The sequence below is a fragment of the Notamacropus eugenii genome, chromosome 3 (assembly GCF_028372415.1).
Source record: "Notamacropus eugenii isolate mMacEug1 chromosome 3, mMacEug1.pri_v2, whole genome shotgun sequence".
Lineage (NCBI taxonomy): Eukaryota > Metazoa > Chordata > Mammalia > Diprotodontia > Macropodidae > Notamacropus > Notamacropus eugenii.
In genome coordinates this window covers 335,140,921-335,158,375 of record NC_092874.1, presented here as the reverse complement: position 1 = coordinate 335,158,375, position 17,455 = coordinate 335,140,921, and the positions used below count along the sequence as shown (strand labels likewise).

General features: G+C 39.7%; 1 protein-coding gene across 4 annotated transcripts in view; it reads left to right on the top strand.

Annotated features, from left to right (window-relative positions):
- TOM1L2 (target of myb1 like 2 membrane trafficking protein) overlaps nt 1-17,455 on the top strand; it is a 152,868-nt gene that overhangs the window by 33,336 nt on the left and 102,077 nt on the right. For all 4 annotated transcript variants that reach the window (XM_072650172.1, XM_072650171.1, XM_072650175.1 and 1 more), the window contains exon 2: nt 15,272-15,356. In XM_072650172.1, the coding sequence (XP_072506273.1) occupies nt 15,272-15,356 (85 nt within the window). The remainder of the gene's footprint in view (nt 1-15,271; nt 15,357-17,455) is intronic.

Genomic DNA, 17,455 nt, shown 5'->3' with positions numbered 1-17,455 from the left:
CCTTTGGGTGAGTCAAAGGCTAGTGGCTTTAGAGGATCTGGAAGGCCAGGTTAGAAACTAGAGTTGAGTTAAATTTGTTTTCACCTTCAATCCTTCTTCCAGGACTTTTAGCACATCTTCCTAAAGCTTTGGAAAAATCTGGGAAGAATTTTCAGATAGAGAAAAATTATTTCTGATAGATATTTATTTCTAAGAAAATATTATTTCTTTTTTTTATTTTTTATTAATTTATTTAACTTTTAACATTCATTTTCACAAAATTTTGGGTTCCACATTTTCTCCCCTTTTGTCCCCTCCCCCCACCCCAAAACACCGAGCATTCTAATTGCCCCTGTCTGCCAATCTGTCCTCCCTCCCTCCCCACCCCTTCCCTTTGGAAGGCAAGCAATTCAATATAGGCCAGATCTGTGTAGTTTTGCAAATGACTTCCATAATAGTAGTGTTGTGTAAGAACTAATTATATTTCCCTCCATCCTATCCTGTCCCCCATTACTTCTGTTCTCTCTTTTGATCCTGACCCTCCCCATGAGTGTTGACCTCAAATTGCTCCCTCCTCCTCATGCCCTCCCTTCCATCATCCCCCCCACCCTGCTTATCCCCTTATCCCCCACTTTCCTGTATTGTAAGATAGGTTTTCATACCAAGATGACTGTGCATTTTATTCCTTCCTTTAGTGGAATGTGATGAGAGTAAACTTCATGTTTTTCCTCCCACCTCCCCTCTTTTTCCCTTTACTAAAAAGTCTTTTGCTTGCCTCTTTTATGAGAGATAATTTGCCCCATTCCATTTCTCCCTTTCTCCTCCCAATATATTTCTCTCTCACTGCTTGATTTCATTTTTTTTTTTAAGATATGATCCCCTCCTCTTCAGTTCACTCTGTGCACTCTGTCTCTATGTGTGTGTGCGTGTGCGTGTGCATGTGTGTGTGTGTGTTATCCCACCCTGTACCCAGATGCTGAATAGTTTCAAGAGTTACAAATATTGTCTTTCCATGTAGGAATGTAAACAGTTCAACTTTTGTAAAGTCCCTTATGACTTCTCTTTGCTATTTACTTTTTCATGCTTCTCTTCATTCTTGTGTTTGAAAGTCAAATTTTCTTTTCAGCTCTGGTCTTTTCATCAAGAATGCTTGAAAGTCCTCTATTTCATTGAAAGACCAATTTTTCCCCTGAACTATTATATTCAGTTTTGCTGGGTAGGTGATTCTTGGTTTTAGTCCTAGTTCCTTTGACTTCTGGAATATCCTATTCCACGCCCTTCGATCCCTTAATGTGGAAGCTGCTAGATCTTGTGTTATCCTGATTGTATTTCCACAATACTTGAATTGTTTCTTTCTAGCTGCTTGTAATATTTTCTCCTTGATCTGGGAACTCTGTAATTTGGCCACAATGTTCCTAGGAGTTTCTCTTTTTGGATCTCTTTCAGGCAGTGATCTGTGGATTCCTTGAATACTTATTTTGCCCTCTGGTTCTAGAATCTCAGGGCAGTTTTCCTTGATCATTTCATGAAAGATGATGTCTAAGCTCTTTTTTTGATCCTGGCTTTCAGGTAGGCCCATAATTTTTAAATTGTCTCTCCTGGATCTATTCTCCAGGTCAGTTGTTTTTCCAATGAGATAGTGCACATTATCTTTTATTTTTTCATTCTTTTGGTTTTGTTTTGTGATTTCTTGGTTTCTCATAAAGTCATTAGCCTCCATCTGTTCCATTATAATTTTGAAAGAATTATTTTCTTCAGTGAGCTTTTGAATATCATTTTCCATTTGGTTAATTCTGCTTTTGAAAGCATTCTTCTCCTCATTGGCTTCTTGAACCTCTTTTGCCAATTGAGTTAGCCTATTTTTCAAGGTGTTATTTTCTTCAGCATTTTTTTGGGTCTCCTTTAGCAGGGAGCTGATCAGCTGTTCATGCTTTGACTGCATGTCTCTCATTTCTCTTCCCAGCTTTTCTTCCACCTCTCTAACTTGATTTTCTATGAGCTCTTCTATGGCCTGAGCCCATTGAGTGGGCTGGGATACAGAAGCCTTGACTTCTGCGTTTTTCCCTGATGGTAAGCATTGTTCTTCCTCTTCAGAAAGGAAGGGAGGAAATGCCTGTTCACCAAGAAAGTAATCTTCTATAGTCTTATTTTTTTTTCCCTTTTCTGGGCATTTTCCTAGCCAGTGACTTGACTTCTGAGTGTCCTCTCCACCCCCACCTCTCCTCCAGATCCACCCAGCGAGCACTTGGGGTCTGAGATTCAAATGCTGCTTCCCAGCCTCAGGGCTTTGGGCAGGGGCAGGGCTGCTGTTCAGTGTGAGATTAAGTTCAGGTGCTCAGGTCAGGGCAGGGCCACCTCACGGGCTCAGTTCCCTCAGGGGGTTTATGCAGAGACTTTCAACAATGGATCCGGGGTCCTGCCTGCTTGGGGAGCCCTGGTCTGCTCCCGCCTCCGCTGTTGCCTCCCGAGGGGGCCCGAGCTATGGAGGCACCCCACTCCCCTCCCGACCCGCCAAAGAGACCCTCTCACCGACCCCTGTCACCTGTGGGTGGAGGGACCCGCGTGGCCGCTGGAGATTCCGTCCCTGAAGCCCGCTCGCATCTTTTCCTCTCTGTGCTGCGGCCGCGGCAGGGCTGTACTCAGCTCCCAGTCCCGATGCCCAGTCCGCGGCGCGAAGGACCTTTTGTGAGAGGTTTGCAGGTCTCTCTGGAACAGAAATCTCCCTCACTCCAATGTTCTGTGGCCTCTGGGTGCAGAATTCGCTGTGAGTTACTTTTTTGTAGATGGGTTGTGGGTTTGGAGCTATGTGTATGTGCATCATTCTACTGCGCCATCTTGGCTCCGCCCCCGAAAATATTATTTCTTGATGTTTTCAGTTGAACTAAAATAAAGAAGGTATGCTTCCACAATAGGAAATTGATTTTGCTTGCTTTTCCTTCTCCCCCAAGCTCAAGCGTTTGGTTAGAGGTTTTAAATAAGGAAGAATATTTCCACTAAAAAGATACTGGTTTTCATATGGCCCTCTGGGAAGGGACAGGGAAGACCCACATGAGGTACTGTGATGATGTAAGGAACAGAAAATATCAATAAAACTTGTTTTTAAAATAAAGAATTAGAGGTACAAATGTTTTTCTCTGACTTAATTTTTTACCATCACAATTGAGTTTTTTAACGTAGAATTTGAGAGTTTTTCCTGTGATTCGCCTCAATAGAACCAACAATTGTTGGCACTAATCTATTTTTAACAAGGTCTTCAAGTCAGCCTGTAGTTGAAAATGTCATGCATAACATGCTAGCCAATTTCAACAACTGACATCTTTGAAAACAACTGCCCATGGTATTTATATAGTGAGTGGGAGGCCGGGGCCTCAGAACTGGGAATCCTGTCTCAGTCCTGCACCCTGAGTACAACAGGTGCAGCCTCTCTGATAGACATGTTTCACTGGCTTAGTCACACTTCGGTGTGCCTAAATGCAGTTCTCCGTAGTCTTCACTGTAAGAAAATGTGATGGTACTATTTTTCAAATGATTATTTTGACTGTTTTGCATACATGAGAACATCAGAACTGTCTGCCCCCTCTTTGTCTCCATTCAGTCCAAGGTTGAAAAGTCATCTTGCAGTATTTTTAAATGTTTGCAAGTTACAGGTTATTTTTTTTACTCTTCAAGTAAACTTTGAGGGAATTGGAAGGTTCCTGTTCCCTCAATGTATTCCATCTTATTTGCATGTTTCACTTGGCAGCCTTTGAAAAGAATTTTGCAAGGTGACCTATTTAAAATAGACTCCCTTTAAAGTCACATTGTTAATAAATTATGCATTGCACAGGTCCATTGATGTCAGTATCTGTGTTTACCAGTACAATTCAACTCTGAATATTATTCCAATAAAGCTGCAATCATCTTCTAAGGTATACTGATGCTGCTGCTGGAACTCTCCCAGTAGGTCATACTGTCCTGGTCAGCAAGAGCCCACTACATCTATCTTGCACTTTATCCCTTTGCACCCCTCACCGTCCTCCCCAGCTTTCCACCTCTTGCTCTGGGAACAGGAATTAAATCAGTATTATCATTGCTTCTGGAAAGTGTAGGTCAGACATCTGTCCTATAACTTAATTCACCATTCCTATGACTTCTCAAACCAAAACATCCTTTCCTGGCTATCACACCCCATACGTGTGTCGTCTCCCCTATTAGAATGTAAGGTCGTCAGATAATCTGGCTTTTGTATTTGTATCCCCAGTATTTAGTACTGTGCTTGGCCCATTTCTAAGGGCTTATTAAATGCTTTCTCATTCATTTATTATACAGCTGTGTTGGTTCCTTTATGTTTAAATGCAAACACAGAGATCTTTGCGATGTTCCCTCTATTGTCTGTTTTTGCTTTTGGTATGCTTTCCAATGTGTAGTCAATTCTTGAATATTCCTGTTGCTAGAAGGTGGTAGTGTCATAGATGATTCAGAATGGAATCATACATAATTTTACCCATATGTGTTCATACATCCCCCTTCTTCAAGGTCCTGACCCATTTCTGGTTTTGCCCAACAGTCATAAGCCTGGAAGTCAACTGGAAGGGAAGAGACAGAGTACTGTGGATAATCCACATTTGACTAGATGGTTTGGTCATTATAAATATGTGTGTATGTGTGTTTGCATACACATACACACATACATACATATTTCAAATTGAGTGGCATATTTGTATTAAAATCTTTTCTAAATATAGAATATTTTTGCCTACCTTCAAAAAATATTCCTTATGTTTGACCTCGCCCTGTATTTTGCTGTTTCTGATGCAAGAATGAATGCTAAAGTTCGGGAATCAGTACTTTGGGTGAGATCTGGAACTTCCCAATGTTACTCCCAGTGCAGAGATGCTACTTTTACTTCTAAAACTCCAATCATTTGAGCCCCTAAGGAAAGAGAAACTGCTAAATATTCTAGTCTTGCTCCAGTGTCCTGCTTTTAAATATTGCAAATGGCAAGGTGAACTTTTCTTTGGACCCAGTTCTGGGGCACAGCTGTCTGTAGTAGTAGTCGTAGGACAAAGTGCATTAATTTTAATGAGCATGAGCTACAGAGAACTTTTTTTTAAAACATATTATCCAAAGTTTAAGAACAGTACTGTGAAACTGAGGACTTTTTTTTTCCTTTCAGCCTCCCCTACATACTGGTGATTATTCTCCCATGATATCATTTTGGGAGGTGACAGATCTATAGTGTTCTTAGTACTAGCACCACCAGCACCTACAGAATGAGGCTCCCTCCTATCTCACCCTGCCAGCCTAGTGGTTATGCATCTTTTGTGATGTCTGCTGTAGGACCTTATTGAGAGACGATGCTTTTTGAATCTAGCAAGCCAAAGTAGAAGCAGTCATACCCTTGGATTTCCTGAGGGACACTGGTATTAGAGTTTCCTATGGTCTCTTGCTATTTAATCCAATGGAGCCACAGGAAAGGTTGTTTCTAACTCCAAAATACCAAAGGGGATTTGCCAGTTTACTTTATCTCCCTGAAAGTAATAATGGAATGCTTTCAGGAAGAGCAAGGCAATATGGTGTTCTTGAATAGTGGTGGCACATATTCAACAAGTAAGCAAGGTGAATAGAGAGCCCTAAAAAGAGCTTTGGGGAAGAGGGAGTTGGCAAGAAAATAACCTCTTTGTGAAGAAGGGAAATATTGCAGGTGTTCAGTAGCACAGACTGCTCACATCCGGAGTCTTCAAATGGTCATTAAGTGTATTCACTCTTTTTAAATGTGGTAATATATACCAACACAGAGTACCCAAATGGCCCTTTATTCTCAGTGTAGACTTACTATGCTCCAGTTTCAGTTTCAGTTCTTAGTACAACCACCTGGGATTGCAGTTTGTACCATCAGTTAGTTTTATAATTAGTTCATACTAAAAGCTAACCTCACTTGTGAATCTTGAGTACATCCTAAAATCACTCTCTCCTTTCTTAGGCTGTTGATTTCTCTCACACACATACACATATAAAATATTTCATTAAACACATTGAATGGAGTAGATCTGATTTCTAGAACAGTCCCCAAAATGCATTTAAAATTGTGGATCCCCCTCAAGGGAATTCCTGTTAGAAAAGAAGTTGGATCAGCAACCCTAGGATTCTATGACTAACAAGCTCCTATTTTCTCTGTTGTTCAGCAGTCCTGAAGTACTCCTTTGTTTGGACATCAGGAGGATGTGGTGCCCTAATTAGGCTTGGGTGTGGAATTGTCTCACACAGAGCTGCCCTTTAGAGCTGAGCTCTCAATTCATGGGAAGGGGTTGGCAATTCTGCCTATTTCTCTGCATCTGAAGAAAGTCGGATTAAAAAGAAGACAAAAAAGTTGATCCACTCAGTAATATGATTTGATCCCATTCAGCAGAACTTATTTGCATATTTGTTACTGAGGAACACACTCATTTATAAAATAAGAAGGTTGGATTAGATAGGTGTCCCAATCTTTTTTGTGAGAAGCTAGTTTTTACTTATCCAAAGCCTTGGTTGAGAGCAATACTAAACTCTGTGGGGCTGCTTCCAGGTGACCTTTCCCAGGAATTCCTACATGTCCACAGACCATTTCCAACTGAAGTGGGTGTGGGAGGAAGCCCCTGGATCCACTGTGACTTGTGATTAGAAAAAGACAGAATTTCTGAGTTGAAAGGGACTTTAGAATTCATTGGATCATAGATTTAAAGCTGGAAGGTACCTCAGAGGTAGGTCATCTCCTCTCACGCCCCTCCTCCCTTCCACGTTCATTTTTATCCTTGAAGAAACTAAGATCTCACAGATACTGAGTGGCAGAGCTGGGATTTGAGCCTCAGTCCTTAAAGTACAAATCCACTCCTCTTCTTATGCACTATACTGCAGAGCCCTAGACAGCGTAAATAACTTGGCCAATTTGTCTTGCAGCAAGTTGGTAGTAAAGCTAGAACTAGCATGACTTGGTGAGAACAACACTGGATTTGGATTCGACAGTCACCCGCAGATTCAAATATCTTCAAAAGCAAAGAACAGAAAAAGAGACTATGGAATTGTAAATGCCACCTTTAGCTTGCTCCCTCCCTCCCCCCATGGCTTTTTCTTTTATTTTTTTCCAATTACATGTAAAAACAATTTTTAGACTGTTTTTTACAATTTTAAGTTCTAAATTCTCTCCGCCCCTCCCTCCCATCCCCCCTCATTGATAAGGAAGGCAATTTGATAAAGGTTATGTATGTGCAGTCATGCAAAACATTTCCATATTATGTTGTGAAAGAAATCACAGACAAAAAAAATTCCAAGAAAAGTAAAGGTAAAAAGAAAATCAGTACTCTCTGATCTGCATTCAGATTCTGTCAGTTCTTTCTCTGGAGGTGTATCAGCTTGCTTTTTTAAAAAGCATATAACAAATTTAACACAGTTGCAGATCCCCATCTCCTTCTAAACTTCCTTGAAAAATAGGTCCAGGACATCTCTTTTAAGTTTAGGCTTATTGGCTCATTTTGGATAATTTTTTGACAGTTATAACTTAGAATCTCATGTATAGTGGTGCCCTGACACTGCATCACTGTCTCTTAGATGTTTTGAACTATTTGTTTGTAGGCATCTCGAACTCAACATGTCCAAAACTGAACTCATTATTCTCCTTGCCTCCCCCCAACCCTTCCTTCTTCCCATCTTTCCTATTCCTATTAGTCAAGCAGTCAATAAACATTTATTAAGTGCCCAGTATTTCCTAAGCACTGTGCTGGGTGCTGACGACAAAGGAAAGCAAAAAGGAAAGTTGTTACGTTCAAGGAGTTCATGTTCAAGGCACCATGAAAACAGCTATGTACAAACTAGATGTATACACAGACCAGGCACTAGAATTAAGGGAGATTGGGAAATACTTCTCTTAGATGAAGGATTTTAGCTGAGACTTTAAGGAAGCCAGAGAAGCCAGAAGGCAGAGGTGAGAAGGGAGAGAATGCCAGCCATGGAGGACAACCAGGGAAAACACTGAGTCTTGAGAAGGAGTTCCTTGAACAGTACGAAGGCCAGTGTCACTGAATCACAGTGGATATGGGAGGTTATAAGATACTAGAAAGATGTTAGGGTGGGGGGAAGTTAGGAAGGATTTATTAAGTGCCCTGTCAGAGGCACTACCATCCTCTTACCAAACCTTGCAGCCTTGATGTGACATTAATGCCTCACTCACATTGACCCCACCTTATTCTGTCTGTTGTCAGGTCTTGCTGTTTCTTACTTTTTAGCATCTCCATTATATGTCATCTTCTTCTCTACTTACACCTACCATCTTGGCTCTCATCAGTCATCTCTCTCCTGGGCTGTTGTAATAGCCTTTTCTTTGATGTTCTTGCCTTAAATCATTCCCTGCTCTAATCCATCTTCCACACAGTTGACAAAGTGATTTTCCTGAAATTCAGACCTGACCATGTTCCCCATCACACTCAAATTCCAGTGGCTCCCTATTATCTCCTGTTGAGGAAATCCATCTACTAATGCTTGTCAGCAGCTGTTCTGCAATATGTAGTCTTAATAGAGTTACATGGAAGTGATAAGTGACCTTCCCAGGGTCACATGACCAGTAAGAATTAGAGGAAGGACTTAATCCCAGTCTTTCTCACTAAAAAGCTATTTTTTTGGTCCATTATGTGAACTGTCTGTGATGATTTGTGAGAATAAACTCTTCCTTCTCTTGACTAATGGAAATTGAACTTCATATGTAGTACATCAAAATCTCAGGTGTACTTTGCATATCATCTGAGAGCCTTCATTTTCAGTTTTCCAGTGTCCTAATGAGCACTTTTTCTTCTTCCCCAGTCTGGTGCTGATTTCCTTTTTCTGGACATTCACAGAAGCAATCCTGAATCCTAAGGCATTTAACCTTTCTGGGCCTCAATTTCCTTATCCTCAAGTGAAAGAACTGAATTAGATAGTCTTTAGCATTCTTTTTGAGACTAAACATACACTATTTTAGCTCCTACTTTGTGTTGATTTTGTATGTTCTTTGAAGGTTTGAAATCCCTTCACCATTTAGCTTCGCACTGTTTAGTTGATATATATCATCCAAGAGAACAGAGAAAAGAATTTTTCAGGGAAGATCTCTTAGTTTTTATCTTTATCAAGGACTAGCTGATGTACAATAAATGCCATTTGGCTCTTTGGAAAATTACAGTTCTGTCATTGCATATGCATTTATTTTCACTTTTGATTATGTGATAGAATAGGTGGATCTCAGTTTTGTTCTGCCCTGCCTGGGGCATGACCATGATGAGCTAGTGGGTAGCCATAGGTGAGCAACATGAGTTCTGAAAGTAATCAACTGCAGTTTCTTCCCATTAACCTGGAATTCTTCTAAGTCCAAAGGAAAGTAGCAACTGACCTTGTTTACTTTATCAATCTAAGTTTACTCATGTTTCAGCAAAACAAGCTGTCTTCAGTGTCACTTATGTAACATTTGTAGCAAATTTATACGATAGTTAAAAACAAAGTTTTCTTTAAAATCTAAATAAGCACATGATTTTTAAACCCTGAAAATAGAGACTCAGATATACTGACCCCAAAGATGCTGTAGTGGTTGTGACTTCCATTCTTCTCAACTCTGTGTCATTAGAGGAAAAGAAAGGATGAATATAAGGTTAATGGCTTCTGCTGCTAACTGAACTTGAAAATGAGGCTTCATTGATTTAATATTTCCTCTATTAACCCTCCTAAGATAATGTCCCTTGTGGTCCTCTTGGCATACAGATAGTCATATTCTTTCTTACCTCCATAAGATTCTGTGTTACATCTCCTTGGTGTATAGAGGAAGGTACAAAATGTACCTTGCCACCTGCCGCTACTTCTTTTTCCTAATTTGGAAGCTATATAGATAAAGAAGAGAATTTTCCCCACTTAAGGAGGTGGACAGTTAATAACTATTGGTCCGGAGCACTAGCACCTCGTGTGAGGATTTGCTGAGAAGAATTTCAAGGCTACTTACCCACCTTTGGTATCCTCCTGCCCCCTCTCTCTCACCTGTGGCTCCAAGAAGCTGCCCATGTGCGGTGGTCACAGATGGATGAAATCAGTTGGAGGGTAACTAACAGGTCTCAACTCTGTTGGTAAGTTAGGAGTCTATCCCAAGCATGTGGAGACTCCCCTGGTGGAATAGATGGGTGTGAACATTTTGTTTCAATGGGACGTGAATGTGGCAGAAGCTAGTGTTGTGAATCACCAAGAACGGAGACATTGAAGATGCCTAGGTCATCTACCACATCCTGGGTCATCACCAGTCATCTTGACTTTTGTCTTACCACTGGACTTGGATGACTCAGGAAGAGAGAGTGAGGCTGATGACTTCATTCAACTCTGCCTTATTGAATCCAGTTTACACAGGGGTCAAAAGATCTGTCCACAGCCTTGTTACTGATACTAGTAATGAATGCATGGCAGACCCCTTCTAAGAATGAATATAACTTCATTTAAATTCTTTAATTCAGTTAGGTTCAACAAACATTTATAAAGTACTTGTTAACATTTAAGGCACTGTGCTAGGTGTTGGTGATACAAATTCAAAAAAAAAAGTTAAACCCTGTAGTCAAGACATCTAAAGAATTAGCATGTAGTCAAGAGCTGTGGATCCCAGGGTTTTACAATCAGAGAAACTTAGAGTGTTGGGAGGGATCTCAGAGGTCATCTAATGTCAAGGTTCTAGAATCAGAGAATCTTAGAGTATTGGAAGGGATCTCAGAGATCATCTCATGCAAATTTCAGTATATTTCAGCAATCCTTTTTTAAAAAAATTTAATTTATTTGTTTTCAGTTTTCAACAATCACTTCTATAAGTCTTACATTTTTCTCCCCCTCCCTTTCCTCTCCCTCCCCAAGATGGCATGCAATCTTATATGGGTTCTACACATACATTATTATTAGACACATTTTCACATTAGTCATGTTGCATAGAAGAATTAAAACAAATGGGAGAAACCATGAGAAAAAACAAGAGAAACATAACATAAGAGAAAATAGTCTGCTTCCTTCTGCATTCCAGTTCCATAGTTCTTTCTCTGGATGTGAATGACATTTTGCCTTGAGTCCTTTGGAGATGTTTTATGTCCTTGCATTGCTGTAAAGGGCTTAGTCTGTCAGAAACAGTCCTCACATACATTGTGGCTGTTACCGTGTACAGTGTTCTCCTGGTTCTGCTCATTTCACTCAGCATCAGTTCATATAAGTCTTTCCAGGCCTCTCTGAAGTCTTTTTGTTCATCATTTCTTATAGCATGATAGTATTCCATTACATTCACATAGCACAACTTGTTCAGCCATTCCCCAATTGATGGGCATTCCCTTAATTTCCAGTTATTGGCCACCACAAAAAGAGCTGATATAAATATTTTTGTACATGTGGGACCTTTTCCCATTTTTATGATCTCTTTGGGATACAGCCCTAGAAGCAATATGTGTGCATGCTGGGTCAAAGGGTATGCACATATTTGTAGCCCTTTGGGCATAGCTCTCCAGAATGGTTGGATGCAGGAATCCTTTTTACAATATCTCTGACATAGGGTCACTCATCCTCTAGCAGAATGCTTCCAGAGAGGCTTGCTCATTTCATTATCTACTACTAATAGTTAGAAAGTTTTTCCATTAAGCTAAATGAAATCTGAATCCCTGCCATTTCTACCCATTCATTTCTTCTAGTTTTGTCTTGTAGAACATTAACGTACACTTTTCTCTTCCACATGATAGGTAGCCTTTTAAATATTTGAACATAGCTTTCATATTACTCCTTGCTAATCTCTTCTCCAGGATCAACACTCCTTTATCCCCTCAGCTGCCCCCTTTATGGTATAATTTCTAGACCTTTGAGTACTGTCCTTTGGAATCACAAATTGCTTATCTTTCACTCCTGAACTCTGATGTGAACTGTGTGACTTTGGACTCAGTGCTTTAACCTCTCTCTCACTTTCCTCATCTTTTGAAGAGTTGGGACTAGATTTAGAGGCTCCTTTAGCTATCACGCTGATTATTCCACCTTCCTCCATTCCTCTGCACCTTGTACTCCTTTTCAAATTTAAGATCTCTTCTAGTTCTAGTGTTGATTATTCCCCTTCTCCCTTTCACTCTTCTTCCTTGGATTATCTTTTCTCAATTCTGGGATAGCAAATACCTGGCCTGCTACTGAGAGATCTATTTTCCCCTCTTTCTTTACCTTTCAGCATTTGGAATATCTTAAGAAGGGTGGGCTGGGATCTCCCGTCTTCTTAAAGACCTAGTAGTTCATAATCTTGTATTATATTCTCTTGATTGTCCTCCTTAGTTATAAATCTTTGTCCTTATAAGAGTGGATTTGATTTTTATACTTCATTAGTTGTATGGAAATATGATTTCATTTATAGAAATACTCCCTTCAGTGATGGAGATTGCAACTCATCCATCAATCGGTGAATAAATATTTAATTAAGTTCTTACTATGTCCTAAGCCATGTTCTATACATTAGAGATATCTTAAAACTGTGAATCATTCCCTCTCCCTCAAGGTGTTTATATTCTGTAGTGAGAAGCAGTATGTGCACATACTTAAGTAAGTACAAAATATATACTAAGCAATTTCTGTCGGAAAGCACCAGCAGCTGGGGAACTAGGATAGGCCTCCTGAAGAAGCTGAGCTTTGAAGAAAGCAAGGGATTCTTACAGATCTTGCAGAAGCGAGGAGAGAGAACATTCCAGGCCTGGAGAACAGACACCCTGTGCAAAGATACGGGGCAGGGAGTGTTATGCACAAGAAGCAGTACTAAGTTAGTATGGCCAGATTTTAGAGTATATGAAAGAGAGCAATATGTTCTCTTTCTAGAGAACTACTACTGGAAATAGTAGGTTGGAGCCAGCTTGTGAATGGCTTTGAATGCCAGGATTTGTATTTTATCCTAGGAGGAACAGAAAACCCTTGGAGTTTCTGAAGCCATATGTAAGTGACATGGTTAGACCTATGCTTTAAGAATATCACTTTGGCATCAGTGTAGAGCAGGGCTTCTTAAACTTTTTCTACTCACAACTCCTTTTTGCCCAAGAAATTTTTATGTGACCCTGGGTATATAGGTATATAAAATGGGTGTACAAATCAAACATTTACTGATAACAAATCATAAAGAAATTTATTTTAAAACAATTCTTTGGTATACATATAATTTTAACATTTTTTAAAGACAAAAGCAAATTTGCATAGTAATGAGATGGATGTGCTTGTTTATTTTTACATAAGAAATTCAAATCTTGGTAGAATATATTATACTGCAGGACATAGAACATCTTTAACGTTTTTTAGAGTTGATCAATATTTTGATTTTTATAATCATCAATACTATGTTCAGAACCAAGGCTGCAATCAAGTCACACGATGCAGCATGGGCAGGCATTGCCAGAAGCACCTCAGACTCATTATGTGTTTGATTTTGAATTAAATTTTGGTCATTGCCCATTCAGAAACCTTTTACTGTTGCCAAATTTTTTATGACTCCTACGTTCAGTTATGTGACCCTGTATGGGGTCGTGACACACAGTTTAAGAAGTGCTGGTGTAGAGACTAGATACAAAGTAACCAATTAGGAGGCCATTACAGTAGCCCTCATGAGAGGCAATGTGAGCCTGGACTGGAGTGAGTGCCATATGAAGGAAGGAGAGGTGGATGGACAGGGAAGTGTTCTAGAAGCAGAATCTACAAAACTCGGCAAGTCAATAAGGACTAAGATAGACATTCTTGGCAGAAATTGGAAAGTTAGGGAGAGGACTGCAGGGAAAAAGATAATCCATTCTGTTTTGAAATACTTTGTGTTTGAGCTGTCTGTGAGATATGCCCGTGGGCAGTTAGTGATGTAAAAACTCAGGAAGATACTAGAGATATAGATCTGGAAGTCATCGGCTTAACAATAATGATTGAATCCCTGGGAATTGATGAGACCTGAGAGAGACGGGTTGTAGAAGGAGAAAAAGGGTACATCAAAAGCTAGTGCGTTGGATGTGGATGATAATCAAGCAGAGAAGGCTTGTAAGAAGCAGCTAGAAAAAGAAATGAGAGCCATGTCAAGTAAAAGACTTAAGGAAGAGGAAATCCAGGGCACCTTGGTAGTCATACCTCTCTTTTCTGTCTGATTTTTGCCCCGGGTTGTCTCCAATAAACCCTTCACAGGGCGTCTACCCAAAGTGCTCATGGCCTTCCTACAGATGTCTTGATATTACATGGATACCAATGGATCATGGGAGCCGTTTGTCCACCCTTTGTTCTTGTTGTGTGACTGGCCTGTCATTTTTGCCATATATAGATAGATAGATAGATATGTCTGTGTCCATATAATATGTATCTCACATGCAAATATTCTGCCCCTCTATGTTGTTCTTTGAGTGACCTTTAACTTTAATTCTTCAGAGACTGTGGAAATCCATGACTTGTAGCTAAACAGCATCCCAAGAAGAATGTTGTTGTTAAAAGTTAGGGTTTTATTACAAGAAGAAGGTTAGGGTCATTAAAAGTGCTGCTCATTTTCCCAAAGGTAATTCAGCCTGCTTCTCTCCTCATGTTCAGCTGGTGAGCCTAGATCATTGCTCATATCCAGTGGCTGTCCCACATTATGTACTTATGGACCATCTCCATGGATTTTTCATCCAACTGCATTTCATAGCATGGACAATAGAAGTTTTTCAGTCACTTGGTTTTTCCTGTGTGGGTCATCAAGCCAATGTGTCTCTAGTGATTTTGAATTAGGAAGCTCAGCAGTGTTTGGGGCGTCATGCTGTTCGTACAGTGACAACATCATTAAAGAAACAAGAAACATCTAGAGGATCTCACCTTCTGTAGGGAATCTTTCATTGATTTAGTCTTTTTGTCAGATAGCCTCCAAAACGGTGCAAATACCTTTGACAAGCATATGTCTCCCAGTTTTACCAGAAATCATTTGGAACCAAGCCAGGTGAAAAAAAAAAGTAGGCAGTTAAGCCTGGGTTTGTGTAGTATACTGGAAAGGGCATTGTCAAGGAGTCAGAAGACTTTGAAGTCTCGTCCTGGCTCTGTCACTTACGAGTGACTTTAAATGAGTCTCAGAGCTTTGAGTCACTTAATTTATAGAACAGTAACAATCCCTTCCTACCTGTAATAACCCACCTTAGAGTGTGAAGTGCACTTTAGATATTACTTTGAAAACATGAGAAAATATTTGAGAAATTAATGTACCATCTAAGTTACATAATTGTTGTAACTCCTCACTTTTCCTGCCATGCTACCTTTCTTCCAGGGGAAATCTAAAAGCTTTTTCTTTCTCCTTTTACAGAAAAGGCTACAGATGGATCCCTCCAGAGTGAGGATTGGACATTGAATATGGAGATCTGTGATATCATCAATGAGACAGAAGAGGGGTATGTCCAATTCTTCATAATCATTAGAAATCGTCTACTAAGTGTCACCCAACATGTAATGTGCACCATGCTGGGAAGACCTTGGGTTCCTCCCATCTACTCTGTTTTGTGGGCACTCATTTTATGTCTTCATGTTCTCCCTCATTAGATTGTTAGCTCCTTGAGGGCATTTTCTGTTTTTTCTTTGTATCCCCAGCACCCAGCACAGTGGTTGATGCATACTGAGTAAGCCTTTAATAAATGCTTGTTGCTTGGTTGGTTAAGGAATTTTTTTGTTGTAGTATACAGGCATACCTCAGAGATATTGCACAATAAAATCAGTCACTAATTTTTTTTTTGGTTTCTCAGTGTGTATAAAAGTCATGTTTACACTATACTGCAGTCTATTAAGAGTGCTGTGGTATTATGTCTAAGAATACCAATGTATTTACCTTACATACAAAATATTTCATTGCTAAAAAATGCTAACCATCTTTTAAACCTTTGCCAAGTTGTAATCTTTTAGCTGGTGGAGGGACTTGCCTTGATTTTGGTGACTTCTAACTGATCAGAGTGGTGGTTGCTGAAGGTTGGGATGGCTGTGGCAATTTCTTAAAATAAGATAACAGTGAAGTTTAACTTATCATTTGACTCTTCCTTTTACTGAATGCTTAGAGGCCATTGTAGGGTTATTAACTGGCTAATTTCAATATTGTTGTGCCTCAAGGAATAGGGAAACCTAAAAGAGAGGGAGAGAGACAGGGGAATGGGAACAGTAGATGAGTGAAACAGTGAAAATACACACATTTATTCATTAGATTCACTGTCTTATGTATGCCATCTAGGCCAATCCATGCTTGAATAAGAAAACCTTGGCTAATGAGCACCATAAGCCTACTCTTTGGTGAAAGGAGTTTTTTCTTTTTACTTGTCATAAGTCCCCCCTTTTAATATTTCAAAGGATCAAGTGATAGAAATAGTTCTATAATATTAGAATATTGTGAAGTCCATGTTGATCCTTCATGATTTTATAACTCTAGATCATATTACTTTCCAGCCTTTCTCTTCCCAGGCTAAAGCATCCTTATATAGCAGCCGTCACCACCCTCATCCATTAAATCATTTTTGTTTCTTTTTCTGGACCCATTCCTGTTGCGTTTTGTTTTTCTTCAGATCTCTGTTTCTGATATAGTATCCTCCTATTCCTTTTTTCAACTCCCTGCCCTACCCTTTTACTGTGCTGCTCCTTCCTATGTTCTCATTTCCTACTACTGCCTCTGCTAACTAATGCACTGGTCCCTTCTTGAGAATTTACTATTTCCCACAAATTTCCTTATGACCATCTGTTACTAAAGTTTTTCTCTTAGGGAGAAAAATAACCAGAGTGATCCCACACTCATCCAGGTTTCTCTGCCTGTTCAGTTTGTACATTTTAAAGATGAATAGTCAGTTGAATTTTAAAACAATAGATATATACTTTCTCTCACAGGTGAGAGAATTTTGAGCTTAGCAGTACTTCCAAACAGTAAATAATCATAGCCAATGGATCTTTTTCACAGGTGTGTAGAAATAGAATAACAAGTTGGGATACAGAATGGGAAATAGAATAACAAGTTGGGATACAGAATGACTGGGAAATTAGGTTCCAGCTATCCAGATCAGAATTGAGGTGTTAGAGGTGAAGCACAGAACTTCAGATTTAGAAGGGACCTGAGAAGCCATATAATTCAGTCCCTACTCAAATAATGGTCCTCTTAACAATGTGCCTTTTCTTGATGACCTCTATCTAGTGCAGAGTATCCCCCACCTTCCTAGACAGCCTTTTCCACTTCTGGATAGCTCTCATTGTTAGGAAGCATTGTTTCAATATATCAACCATAAATTTTCCTTTGCCACTTCTGTCCATTGCTTCTGGCTCTGTCCTCAAGGGTGGAACAAATCAAATCCCTTTTCCATGGGATGACCTTCCAAATGCTTGGAAGATAGCTATCATGCTTCCTCCTTGCTAAATCTCTTCTCACTTCTTTCAAATGATCCTCATGTGGTGTTCTGAGCCAGGCTTGACTTAGATGGGTCTAGTAATTCAGACTCAGAATTGGAATGAAATAAGGCCCTTATAG